Source organism: Nicotiana sylvestris, chromosome 8 (assembly GCF_000393655.2).
Source record: "Nicotiana sylvestris chromosome 8, ASM39365v2, whole genome shotgun sequence".
In the NCBI taxonomy this organism is placed as follows: domain Eukaryota; kingdom Viridiplantae; phylum Streptophyta; class Magnoliopsida; order Solanales; family Solanaceae; genus Nicotiana; species Nicotiana sylvestris.
In genome coordinates this window covers 167,140,177-167,153,653 of record NC_091064.1, presented here as the reverse complement: position 1 = coordinate 167,153,653, position 13,477 = coordinate 167,140,177, and the positions used below count along the sequence as shown (strand labels likewise).

Genomic DNA, 13,477 nt, shown 5'->3' with positions numbered 1-13,477 from the left:
TGCCCATTTATCAACACTGAGTACCAATTTTTGGAAATTATTCCAAAAACGAATCAAATAAATCTTTCAGAAAAGCCCATCTTCCTCAGAACCTTGGTCAGGAATAGCCAAGATAATCGATCATATGCTTTTGTCATGTCAAGCTTGATAACACATTAGGTCCTGCCTTCGTTCTCAATCTCATGTCAGTTATTATTTCTTGTGTTAGTAGCACATTTTCAACAATACTCCTTCCTTTTACGAAACCTGCCTGTTCATCAGATATTAGATTAGGAAGCAAGCCCACCAATCTTTCATGGATAACCCTCGAAAAAACCTTGTTTATGAAGTTGCTAAGGCTAATTGGCCACATATCTGAAAAAGTTATGACTTCCTTCTTCTTTGGTAATAATACCAAATTTGTATGAGTAATAAATTTAGGTAGTTCGTGTCCATTGAAGAAAGCCTTCACCATTTCCACGACATCATCACCTATAGTCTCCCAACATGCATGGAAAAAACTTCCATTGAAACCATCCGGTCCTCCAGCACTCTGCCCATTTGATCCATATACAGCTTGTTTTACTTCTTCTCTCGTTGGTTGTCTGATCAAATACATAAACTTTTAATTTATGTATTTCTCATAAAATTGAAAAATACAAAAAATAGTACCTTATTTTGTACTTTACATAAATTCGAAAATTACAAAAAAATATATAATTCTATTAATGTTTTGTAGTCATTCCCGAACACTCGGGGACTAGCGTCAACAACTCGAAACCGCACGACCCCCGGGTCAGAGCTTCAAACTCGTAAGCCCTCAATGAGGCAACATCAAGTTCACAAAACGGCCCCAAAGCCAAAAACGTCCCGAACACTCGGGGATTGGCGTCAATAACTCGAAACCGCAGGCAACCAGGACCCCTTTAGCCTCTAAGCATCTCCATAAGACCTCCCTAGGAACTCTGTCGTACGCTTTCTCTAGGTCGATAAACACCATGTGGAGATCCTTCTTCTTATCCCTGTATTGTTCCACCATCCTCCTAATAAGGTGGATAGCTTCTGTGGTAAATCGCCCCGGCATGGTCTCAGTTCAAACTGTGCCTCATGAACTTTCACAACTTCCTCAAGACTTGCAAGTTTCTGAAAAATGTCTCCATAAGTAGCTTTGCTCCATCTTGATAATGCCTTCTTGAGCTTCTTCAATTTGTAATTGAATAATGTGAATGAATTAGCTTGGAAATCAGCATTCCAATTCTCACGAACAACTGCCTGGAATGATTCATGTTGAGTCCAAAAATTTATAAATCTAAAAGGCTTCTTTACTGGAGTAACTTGAGCATCGAGTTTTATCAACAATGGGCAGTGGTCTGACCCAGTTTTTGGTAGATGTTCTACCTCTAATCCAGGCCATAATTGTTGAAATTCCATGTTACCCAAACATCTGTCCAATCGTTTAAAAATGCAATCCTCTTCTGCTCTTCCATTCCACCAAGTAGAGATACTCTCTTTAATACCAAGATCAAATAGAGTACATGTATTCACACAATGTCGAAAATCATATACTTCATTGATATGCACCGATAAACCACCAAATTTATCTTCCTCATCCCAAATGACATTAAAGTCTCCACCTACAAGCCATGGTAGAGTCATGTCATTAGACAATGCATATAAAGAATCCCATAATTCAATTCTTTCTATAGAATCGCACTTTGCACACACCAATGTCAACATAAATTCTCGTTGATCCTCAGAATCAAATATCTTCAATGTCAGCTGTTGTACCATATCCATTACCACCGTAATTTCAAACCTATCATCAAAGAATTCCCATATTTTGTTTGATACATTTCTGATGGCCTGTGGAAAATCAATGCTCCTCCGATATTTGTCCAGATTTCTCCCTTGTTGTTTTGGTTCCATCAATCCTATGAACTGAAATTTATGCTGTCTATGCATTGTGATGAGCCTCTCAAAAGCTCTTTTTGTTTTCACTGATCGTATATTTCAGATTACAGCATTCATATCTAAATAATGGATTTGGAATTAGCTCTCCTTGTTTGAACTCCAGGTATTTGCACACTAGGGGTCTCCTTCGTCTGCCTCTTTCTCCCACGACCTGCTGATTTAAACTTTTCCATTTGACGTGGAGAAATATCCCCAAGCCTTGCAACATGCATAAAGTTCTGGGCAGTAGATTCAGCATCCATGTCCTTTCCTTTGCCTGTCTGATTTTCCTCACCTTTAAAGCGTTCCTTGTGCTCCATCAGTTGATCTATAGTAGCCTTGGGTATTAATTTTTTGCTCACATTTTCTTTTGCATTATTTCCAGCTAGTTCACTCCTTGTTTGAGCTATGATTCTCTTATTTGCAGATCCTTCTTCCCTATTGTTAGGAAATTTAGGATCTATATTGTCCTCACCTTCGTTGCCTAGTTCCAACTGACTACATTTGAGATTATCAGCATGTGGCTGTTTCCTTATCACGGTGTCACCTGGATCAATGGGCTCCCCATTCTCATTGGGAACAGCTACATTCTCATTGAGGTCATTGGCGTGGATTACTATTGATACTTGTAAACCCCTGCATGGCTTATGGCTTGCAACGACTGTTCCAACTGCTGGACATTCGACTCTATCTTGCTCCTCCATATTCTTTGATTGGCCATCTCCTTGTTGTAATAATAATTTACCATTGTTACCATTAACACTTTGTTCTTCTTCCCCTTGATCATCTTCCTCAATTGGTCTTTTTTCTTCATTATTATCAGCAAACTCCCCTTCTTCTGAAACTGAATCTTCTTCCCTCTGATTACACCACAATTTCCCACCTGGGACTAGCACTCGATTTTCTAAATTCTCTTGTTCTTCAAGCATTCCAGTGTCTAGAGTTTGTGATGTGATTTCCTGACAAGATTGATTAGTGGTAACCATATTCAAATTTGTTCCTTGGATAAACATCGGAGCCTTAGGATTAAGGCCTTTATCAGCTGACTTAGGCAAACTTCTCATGTTTGAAATATGAGAGGTCATATTATGGATATTCTTCTGCACTATCACCCCATCATTAGCATCTTCAAATTGTTTCTGCTCTACACTTGTATTTTCATCCCCAATTTCCTCAACTTGTAGAATTACAAATTTATTTCCCATAAGTGCCTGCTTCCCTTCACCTTGATCAACTAGAACTATTTCTTTTCCAGTTCTTCTTTAATTCTCCTTCTGGTTGGTGACATTTTTAGCACGATTATCCCTCACTTCTTTCTGTATCATTTGAGGAAAAGTATCATTCCCAGTAGACAGTATCATTTGATTGACTTTCTCATTGTCTGTTGCCTCGACATTGGCTTGTTCCTGCTGGATATCATTGTCATCAGCTGCCATCAATGCATTAGGAATTCTTCTTTGTTCATCAATACCTTCGACAGCCATTCCCCGTTGTTTAGCCATTATAGCATTCAAAACCTCCCTCGCATCACCTTTGTATTTTTCAATATCAGTACATTGAGTTTCTACTGTTGCTTGTGAAATAGCCCTGTTTTCTGCGTTACCATCATTTATCACAGGGGCTCTCTTCTCAATTCGCTCGGGATGTAATCGCCAACATTCGATTTCATTGTGGCCTTGAATCTTACACTCTTTGCAATACTTCGGCAACATTTCGTATTGAACTTTGACCCACTCTGTCCTTGTTCCTCCAATTTCTTCATCGATGTCTATTCAAATTTTCTTTGGTAACTCAGCCAATAAATCTACAAGAACCTTTACCCTCGCGCAACTTGGTCTTGTTTTATTTATTGTAGCTGCGTCTAGAGACAATGGTCTTCCCACAGCTGTAGCCAAAGAAAACAGTGTTTCCTTAATATAAAAAGTAGGCAGTAGTCCAGGAAAGGAGATCCATGCTATCGCCATCGGAGTTTCTTCACCCGCTTTAAACTTTTCATCATAAATAAGAGTACGCAATTGATATTCGTATCCATCTTTAGCTTTGATATAATACGTACTCTTCGAAGTGAAATCGAGTAAGTCTTGCCACAGAGTTAATCGAATTAACACATGATGATCTCTAAGAAATCCAATATTGCACTCACCTTTAATTCCACATTGAAGCGGAATAATTCGATGAAGTTCATGAATCTCAGGAGATCCATAAGATAATTTCCCGACCACTGCGTATTGAAGACCTTCGATAACATTCATCCTCTGAACTTCTGCTTCTGTGAATTTCACAATTGGTTGGCCATTCAAAAAAGTAGCTCGTCGTATCGGAATTGGTTAGATCGCTGCTGCAGCAGCTGCCATAGCTTGTGTGTTTAAAGTAATGGGTTTCAATATTTTTGAGTAATCTAGGGGTTGAGGTATGATGTTTGTAGCTGTGTTAGTTTGTGCCATGCTTGAAGAAGGCATACCAGCCTCTAAAGATGGCTGGTCGCCGGCCATCGCGGCCTTACAAGCTCAGATCGCCAGTTTTTCTTGCGATGAACAGTTCTTCGAAGTCACTGTTTGGCACTGTTCACGTAACTGCTTGGCACTGTTGACGTTACTATTTGGCACTGTATCGCCGGATCTCTAGAGAGAAAATTGGTTTCCACTTTACTTAAAAACCATTATTATGTTTTATTTAAACTTCTTTCTTTTTTCCTTTACTTCTCACGTTTTTTTCTTTCTCTTTTGTTTTCTGTTTTCCCTTTTCTTCTTCCTTTGTTCTTTTGTTTATGTTGATTTGTTTGTTTGTTCTTTTTATATATTATTATTTTTTTCATTTTTTTCTTTTATTCTAAAAATGAATTAAAAATTGCTTTATAAAGATACTAGTATATTTAAGATAATGAAAATGTTTAGAGAAGACATATAATCACTATATTAATGAAATTGAAATACTACTCAATATATACTAAAATGTAAAATATTTTTTGAACTTCTCTTCTTATCTTTTTTTGGAAAATAAAATGCCAAGACTATTTTTGTATTTTTTCCAAAAATAAAGCTAACTAAACAAAATATCAACTAGCTAGAATAAGGGAAAATATTTTTGTAGTTTTTTTAGATAAAATAAAGTAAAGAGAGAGATACTAAACCTAAACTAAATATTTACGCTAAAATATAAAAAAATTTGGGGAGGGTCAAAAATTACATGTCTACATATGGGATACGAGAAAAAGGTTACGGCGTTATATACGCACCACCACCTGATCAGCTGGTATATGATGATGTTGCCCATATTGGCTGAAATATGACTCAGACGACATTATATACGCGTATATATGTACGTATATGTATATGGAATATGGAAAGAGGTTATGACGTTATATACGCATCACCACCTGATCAGCTGGTATATGTTGATGATGTGCCTATAGTGGCCGAGACGATATGATGGGATGTCCTCAGTGGCTTGATGATATTATGTACACCCATACCTACGCATGACATGACATTTATACGCATGTGCATGACGTTATAAATGTTTTAGAATTTACAAAGTTATTCAGATTTAAAGGTGTGTTTCTATATTCCATGTTTCATCTATGTCTTTTACGTACAAATTTTCATGCCTTATACGCTCAGTACATTTTTCGTACTAACGCCCTATTTCACGGGGCCCCGCGTTTCATGGCCGCAGCTGCAGGTAGGCAAGCTGACGATCCCCCTTCTTAGGATCCCTAATCAGCGAGAGTTGGCGTGCTCCATTTGGTCCGAAGCTGCTTTTGATGTTGGTACGATATATATATATATATATATATATATATATATATATATATATATATATATATATATATATATATATATATATATATATATATATATATATGGTATGACGTGGCTCAGTCCCTTCTTTGTACAGTTATGTTTCTGTTAGAGGTTTGTAGACAGTATGTCTAGTTGGGATATATGTGGCCTTGTCGGATTTCAGCTATTCGATGTATAATTGTCTATAGCAGCCTTGCCGGCTCGCCCTGCAAATATACATACATATGCCTTGTTGGCAGGTTTCCTTCATGTATGTTATCTTCGTAAATCAGAAGATATTATACAGGTTCATATCATAGACGTATGCTTATGGGTGTTTGCCATGTAGGACTCAGGCACCCGTCGCGGCCCATTGGTTTGGGTCGTGACAAAAGTGGTATCAGAGCAGTTCTGTCCTAGGGTTGTCTACAGACTGTGTTTAGTAAAGTCTTGTTTATGGGTGTGTCTTATAGACATGAGGCTACAGGATATATAGGATGCTATCCTCTCTTTTTATCTTAGATCGTACAATATAAGCATTCGTGCTCCTAACAATGTGTTACGTTTTTAGTGATGCCTCCGAAGACTACAACCGCTAGCACGGGTCAGAAGGCTACAAAAGTGTTAGAAAGAGAGATAAGTTATACTATGGATTCGGACCCATCAGAGATCATGGGTTCTATTGAGGAGGATCCATTCGATGATCCATATGAGTCATCCGTTTGAGTTGTTTTGACCACTCCGGCAGTAGATAGGGTGAGAGGAGTTCCAACCTCACCAAGGCCCTTATTTTCACAGCCCGTTGATCAGGGTATGAGGGGAGTAGTGCATGTATTGGCACAGCCGAGATTCCCTTAGGCTCAAAACTATGTCAAGGTATTTGAGGACACCAGCTCTTCTGAGGTTCCGGATAGTCCACAGTCTTGGGAGTCCATCAATCAAGGTTCATCAGTGTATGTTATAGGATACGCAGAGGAAGAAGATAGTAGTCGGGCCAAGAAGAGGAAGGTAACTAATAGGGACATGAAGATTCCACTTCGGAGTGTGTTATCGAGGCTCTTATAGAGGACGAGGCAAGGACCCTCTACTATAGACTTCCTCCAAATGTCACTTTTTGGTTGATGAGTTCCACCTCTTCTCGGAATATTACCAAGTCAGGATTCTAAATGTGTTAGGTTGTTTTATGAGGATGTAGGGAGCCTCGTCCCGACTTGTATATATTATGGTTATGCCTACTTAGAGGTTTTGTAGACATTATCCTGTATATAGTTTTGGATATGACATGTCTATGGCCTAGTCGACCCCTATGTATATAAACCTTTTTGTAAATTAGTTATGCAAGTTATGCTTTAATATTGATACTTATATATATGGATGTGACCCGGAATGGCCCGTAATAGATTTGATAATGAACAAGGATAAGATACGTGGTGTTCGGTTGGGAAGGACTTGATATTATAATAGGTGTGGATTGATTGGCTTGCTATGTTAACATCAAGTGTAGATCAAAGATGGTTTGATTTCAGCTTCCAAGAGAGCCTGTTTTAATGGAAAGGTAATACTGCATCGCCAAGAGGTAAATTTATCTCTTATCTCAAGGCAAAGAAGATGATCATAAATGACTATATTTATCACTTAGTTCGGGTTTGGGGTGTGGAATTAGAATTACCAACCATTCAGTCCTTTCCTGTAGATAATGAGTTTCCCGATGCTTTTCCGGATGAGCTTTCAGGTCTTCTGCCAGAGCAAGAAATTGAGTTTGTCATTGTCCTACTACCAGATACTCATCCAATATATATATTCCCCTATAGAATGGCCCATGCAGGGCTGTAAGAATTAAAGGAACAACTAAGGGACTTGCTTGAAAAAGGTTTTATCAGACCTAGTACATCACTGTGGGGAGCACCTATTTTGTTTGTAAGAAAGAAAGATGGTTCCTTACGAATGTGTATTGATTATAGGAAACTGAATAAGGTGATGATCAAGAATAAGTATTCGCTCCCGAGAATTGATGATTTATTTGATCAGTTGCAAGGTGCCAAGTATTTCTCAAAAATAGACTTGAGGTCCCGGTACCATCAGGTAAGGGTTAAGGATGAAGATATTCCGAAGACAGCATTCAGGACTAGATATGGGCACTTTGAGTTTTGGGTTAGGTCGTTCGGTCTGACCAATGCCCCAACAATATTCATGGATTTAATGAACCGTGTGTTCAGGCCTTTTTTTAGATCTGTTCGTAATTATATTTATTGATGATATATTGGTATATTCTAGTTCAGAGGCTGAGCATGCAGATCATCTGCGTACTGTGCTCAGAGTTCTACAAGAAGGGAAGTTGTATGCAAAATTTTCTAAATATGAATTCTCTATAGCTTTCCTTGGGCATATTATTTCAGGTAAAGACATCCGAGTGGATACACAAGAGACTAAGGCAGTGAAGACTTTTCCTAGACCCACAATATCGATAAAGGTTTGTAGCTTCTCCGTTTGGTAGGTTATTACAAGAAACTTGTAACGAAATTTTCTTCTCTTCTAAGCACCTTTGACCAAAGTGGTATATGGTGTCTTGCTTGATATTCCGGAATAACATAAGAAAATCTATGGTGCAAGCAGGTTGAAGAAATATTGCGAATAAGTATAAATAAATATGTGTAGGTCGCAAGCTACAATATGGTCGAGCGACAAGGTTCTAGGAAGACAGGAGGAAGGATAAGAAAAGATGAGTAAAAAGATAACAAGAATGGATGAGTCCTTGGGAATAAATTCATAAGAGAGCTGATGGTTTCCCTATGTTATAGGAGGCTCAGTATAGCCCGAATTAACTCAAAGGAGTCTAAGACTGGTAACGTTTAGAATAGATGAAATGTTGCCCTAATAGTGGGATAAGGGCGCAATTGTGAGAGATAAAAGATGAAGTTTGGGTCTCCGAAGAGAGGGATTTCCTGAATTGTACAAGATTAGGATAACCATGTAAGTTAACTCAAAAGGGAACTAGGTTTCAATGGATCGACGCTTGTGAATGGAGTTTTTAGGCCTTAAAGGACAGATTAACTTCAGCACCGGTTCTACCGCTCCCAGAAGAGACCGATGGTTATGTTATCTATTGTGACGCTTCAGGCATTGGATTGGGTTGTGTACTGATGCAGCATGTTAAGGTTGTAACTTATACTTCTAGACAACTAAGAAAGTACGAGAGGAACTACCCAACCCACGATTTAGAGATAGCCTTGGTGATTCATGCACTAAAGATATGGAGGCACTACTTGTATGACATTCATGTTGACATCTATGCGGATCATAAGAGCCTCCAGTATATCTTCAAGAAAAAAAGAATTGAATTTACGTCAAAAAAGATGATTGGAGTTACTTAAAGATTATGACATTGATATTTCATGCTATCCGTGGAAAGCAAACGTAGTATCCGATGACCTCAGATGTAGATCTACGGGTAGCCTATCATATTTACAGCCAAAAAATAAAAAAGAGAATATCCCATGAAGTTCACCAGCTAGCTAGTCTTGGAGTTCGATTACTTGACTCAGGTGATATTGGAATTACTCTTCAGGGTACGACAACATCCTCTTTAGTAACTGAGGTAAAGGAACGCTAGTACGAGGATCATGTGTTAGTTCATTATAGGGATACCGCCCTTTAGAAGGAGAAGACGTCGTTTGAAATTACAGAAGATGGAGTCCTCAGATATCGAGGACAATTATGTGTCCCTAATGTTATAGGGCTACGTCGGCAGGTTATGGAAGCAACTCACTATTCTCATTATTCTATCCATCCAGGAATGACAAAGATGTATCATGACATCAGGGAAGTATATTGGTGGGACGGAATGAAAAAGGGTATAGCATAATTTGTTGCTCAGTGTCCTAACTGTTAGTAGGTTAAGATTGAGCATTAAAAACCCGGTAGATTATTGCAGGGTATAGATTCCGTCTTGGAAATGGGAAATAATCAATATGGATTTCATCATAGGCTTACCTCGTACCCAGCGTAAGTTCGTTTCGATATGGGTGATTGTTTATAAGCTTACAAAGTCAGCCCATTTTTGCCCGTTAGGACTACATATTCTATAGAGGATTATGCAAGGCTTTATATTTAAGGAGATAGTATGACAGCATGGTGTCCCTGTTTCTATTATCACAGATAGAGGAGCTCAATTTATAGCTAATTTCTAGAGGTCCTTCCAAAAAAAGGATTGGGAACTCAGGCAAGTCTTAGTACAACATTTCATCCCCAAACTAATGGACAGGCCGAGCACACAATTCAGGCACTTGAGGATATGTTACGAGCATGTGTGTTGGATTTTAAAAGAAGTAGGGATGAACATCTACCTCTTATCGAGTTTACATATAATAATAGTTACTATTCCAGTATTCAGATGGCTACATATAAAGCTCTTTATGGACGAAAGTGTAGGTAGCCTATTGGGTGGTTCGATATTAGGGAAACTACGTTAGTAGGACCAGAATTGGTATAGCAGGCAATCGAGAGAATTAAGCTTATACAGGAAAGGCTATTGGCAGCTCAAAGCCGTCAGACAGATTATGCGAATAATCAATGACGAGACTCAGAATTTCAGGTGGACGATTGGGTATTCCAAAAAGGTATCACCGATGAAAGTTGTCATGAGGTTCAGAAAGAAAGGAAAACTTAGCCCTCGGTACATGGGACCATAGAGGATCATACACAAAGTAAGCCAGGTAGTATATAAGTTAGACTTGTCTTCGGACTTGGAGTCTGTATGTCTAGTCTTTCATGTGTCTATGCTCCATAAATGTATCGGAGATCCTTCCAGAATTGTGTTAGTTGATGACATTCAGGTCACAGAGTAGCCATCATGTGAAGAAACTCCCATTGCTATATTAGACGGGCAGATTCGGAGATCGAAAACTAAAGACGTAGCTTCGGTGAAAGTACTTTGAAGAAACAATAATGTGGAAGATGTGACTTAGGAGGCCGAGGAAGACATGAGGTCTAGATATTCCTACTTATTTCCTCCTCAAGAGAGAGATCCGACTGAGGCGTCATAATCATAAGGTACGAGTATAAATTCTTGTATTGGTTATTGTCGTTGGTCATGTGAGGCCATTGTTGTTATTCATAATTATGGTCATGTGTGTCATTGGGTTATTAAGCTTCTACGGGGAGAGTTGGTAGTGGTGTTGTTACAGAGATGACCCTGCCAAATTTATATAGATCACGGGGAATTGAATATTCGAGGACGAATGTTTCTAAGAGGGGAAGGATGTTACATCTCGCGTTTTCGTACGTTAAAAGTTTCGTCTTCAATTAATTGACGTAGACTCGGGTATGAGATCATTTTAACGTTAACCTACTTACGTTATTTATAACAAGCGATAAATAAGTGTTATGAAGGATAAAGGGATACACGGATTAAAGAAAATGAGTTTCTTTGAAAGTGGCCAATTTGGAATAAAATACGGGTCGAGGGGTAATACCCGATAATTACAAACTAGTACCATGGAAGGTACCATATGATCACGGTAGAATAATATATAAAGTATATATGAAGTATATTAAAAAAATAGAATTTTAAGTAATTTATGGTAACTTTTAAATTATGCGGGTAATTGGTTAATTACCGGGTAACGAGACATTACCAAGTTAACTAATAAGTGGGTAAAGATTACTAATCTTCACCTACTCTCCACGTGGCATAAGGTCACCAAATTAAAAGATGACTCATAATAAATTATACATAGGTGTCTACACCTAAGGAGTAAATAAAGTAACTCTATCAAAATAAGACTTCTTAGTCTTATCTCCTTGTTAGCTGACGTTGGTGGAATTCATTTTACACAATAAAATTTCTAAAACTAAGTTAATAACAAAAGTCATGCATATACAGAAAGTAAAGTTAAAGCTCACCAAAAGAGTAGTAGAATGAAGGCAAGTATTGAGAACCTAGGACATTAGAAAATAGAATCATTTCGTTTAAATATTCAATCCATAGCAAGGTTTCGATCAAATTCAGAAGCTGAAGCTTCATCCTTTCGTTCCAACGTATTTCACGGAAGCAGAAGCTCCACTTCGATCAAATAATTCAAGGAACAGGTATGTTAAGGCCCTCCCTTCTTTCTTTTGGCATGGTCCAAATTATACTGAAGAAACGAGCAAACACACAGTTTCCATAAATTACTCTATTCATAGAAATAGTAGGGGTGTCTATATTCTTGATTCCCCATGAAAAATATTATTATCTTCTGTTCATGAGTCTTAGAATAATACGCAGTTGTAAAAGTTTATCCGGAAGGAATATTGAGATTATTACGTATTTTTCATGCATTTCATTCATTTATACATATGCATTGACCCATGATCAGATGGCGTTATATATGCATATATATGTATATTATATTTATATGGGATACGAAAAAAAGGTTACGGTGTTATATACACACCACTACCTAATCAGCTGGTATATGATGATGTTGCCCACAATGGTTGAAATATGACTCAGACGGTGTTATATACGCGTATATATGTATGTATATGTATATGGGATATGGGAAGAGGTTATGGCATTATATACGCACCACCACTTGATCAACTGGTATATGTTGATGATGTGCCCAAAGTGGCCGAGATTATATGATGGGATGCCCTCAGTGGCTTGATGATATTATGTACACTCATACCTATGCATAACACGACATTTATATGTATGTGCATGACATTATAAACGTTTTAGAATTTACAAAGTTATTCAGATTTAAAGGTGTTTCTATATTCTATGTTTCATCTATGTCTTTTACGTACAAATTTTCATGCCTTATATACTTAGTAAATTTTTCATACTGACGCCCTATTACACGGGTTCTACGTTTCATGCCCGCAGGTGCAGGTAGGCAAGCTGACGGTCCCCCTTCTTAGGATCCCTGATCAGCGAGAGTTGGCGTGCTCCATTTAGTTCGGAGCTACTTTTGATGTTGGTATGATACGTTTGTATATATATATATATATATATATATATGTATGTATATGGGTATGACGTGGCTCAGTCCCATCTTTGTATAGTTATGTTTCTGTTAGAGGTCTATAGACAGTATGTCTAGTTGGGATATATGTGGCCTTGTCGACTTTCAGTTATTGGATGTATAGTTGTCTATAGCAGCCTTGCCGGCTCGCCCCCTATATTCTGCAGATATACGTACATATGCCTTGTTGGCAGGTTTCCTTCATGTATGTTATCTTCATAAATCAGAAGATATTATACAAGTTCATATCATAGACGTATGCTTAGGGGTGTTTGACAGGTAGGACTCAGTCACCCGTCGCGACCCATCAGTTTGGGTCGTGACATAAACTTACTGTTAAGAACTAGATAAGGAACCTGACCTACTTGGACTATACTGCAAGCTTTAACGGATTCCAGCTAAAGGTGAACTACTACAGCTTCAAGAGCTAGAAATCCACACAAGGACCTAATACTCTTGTGGTTTCCTCATAGCAGTACAAAGTCAATTGGACACAGCTAGAAATGAAGTGACTGACGGCACTATTTCTGCCACATTGCACTGTCTCCAGCGCCCGCTCATTCTCTAACCAAATAAAGTGCTCATATTATTTCAAGTGATGTGATCAAGATGTACTTACAATGAGTTTTATACAAAACATAACTTGTAGGTTTCAGTTTCTCATTCAAGCTTCTTGCCAAAATAGAGAAATCAATCCTCTCAAGCTTGAAGAACAAAGTTGAACGCAACTACAGACCAGTTCCTAAAAGATAGCTT

General features: G+C 38.1%; 1 protein-coding gene across 1 annotated transcript; it reads right to left on the bottom strand.

Moving 5' to 3' along the window:
• Window positions 1-133: 133 nt before the first annotated feature.
• On the bottom strand, window positions 134-1,941 carry LOC104224892 (uncharacterized). Its single transcript, XM_009776610.2, has 2 exons — window positions 1,079-1,941; window positions 134-584 (listed from the first exon to the last, which is right to left on the bottom strand). Exons 1-2 carry the CDS (start codon window positions 1,939-1,941, stop codon window positions 134-136), a joined length of 1,314 nt encoding a protein of 437 aa, XP_009774912.2.
• Window positions 1,942-13,477: the final 11,536 nt, after the last annotated feature.

Bases quoted from the DNA above. Each gene is read 5' to 3' on its own strand.
- LOC104224892 (XM_009776610.2), bottom strand. From the start codon at position 1,941: ATGCATAGACAGCATAAATTTCAGTTCATAGGATTGATGGAACCAAAA. The intron at 585-1,078 runs GTTTGAACTGAG...GTATTTGATCAG, and splicing joins GTGAAAGTTCATGAGGCACA to ACAACCAACGAGAGAAGAAG.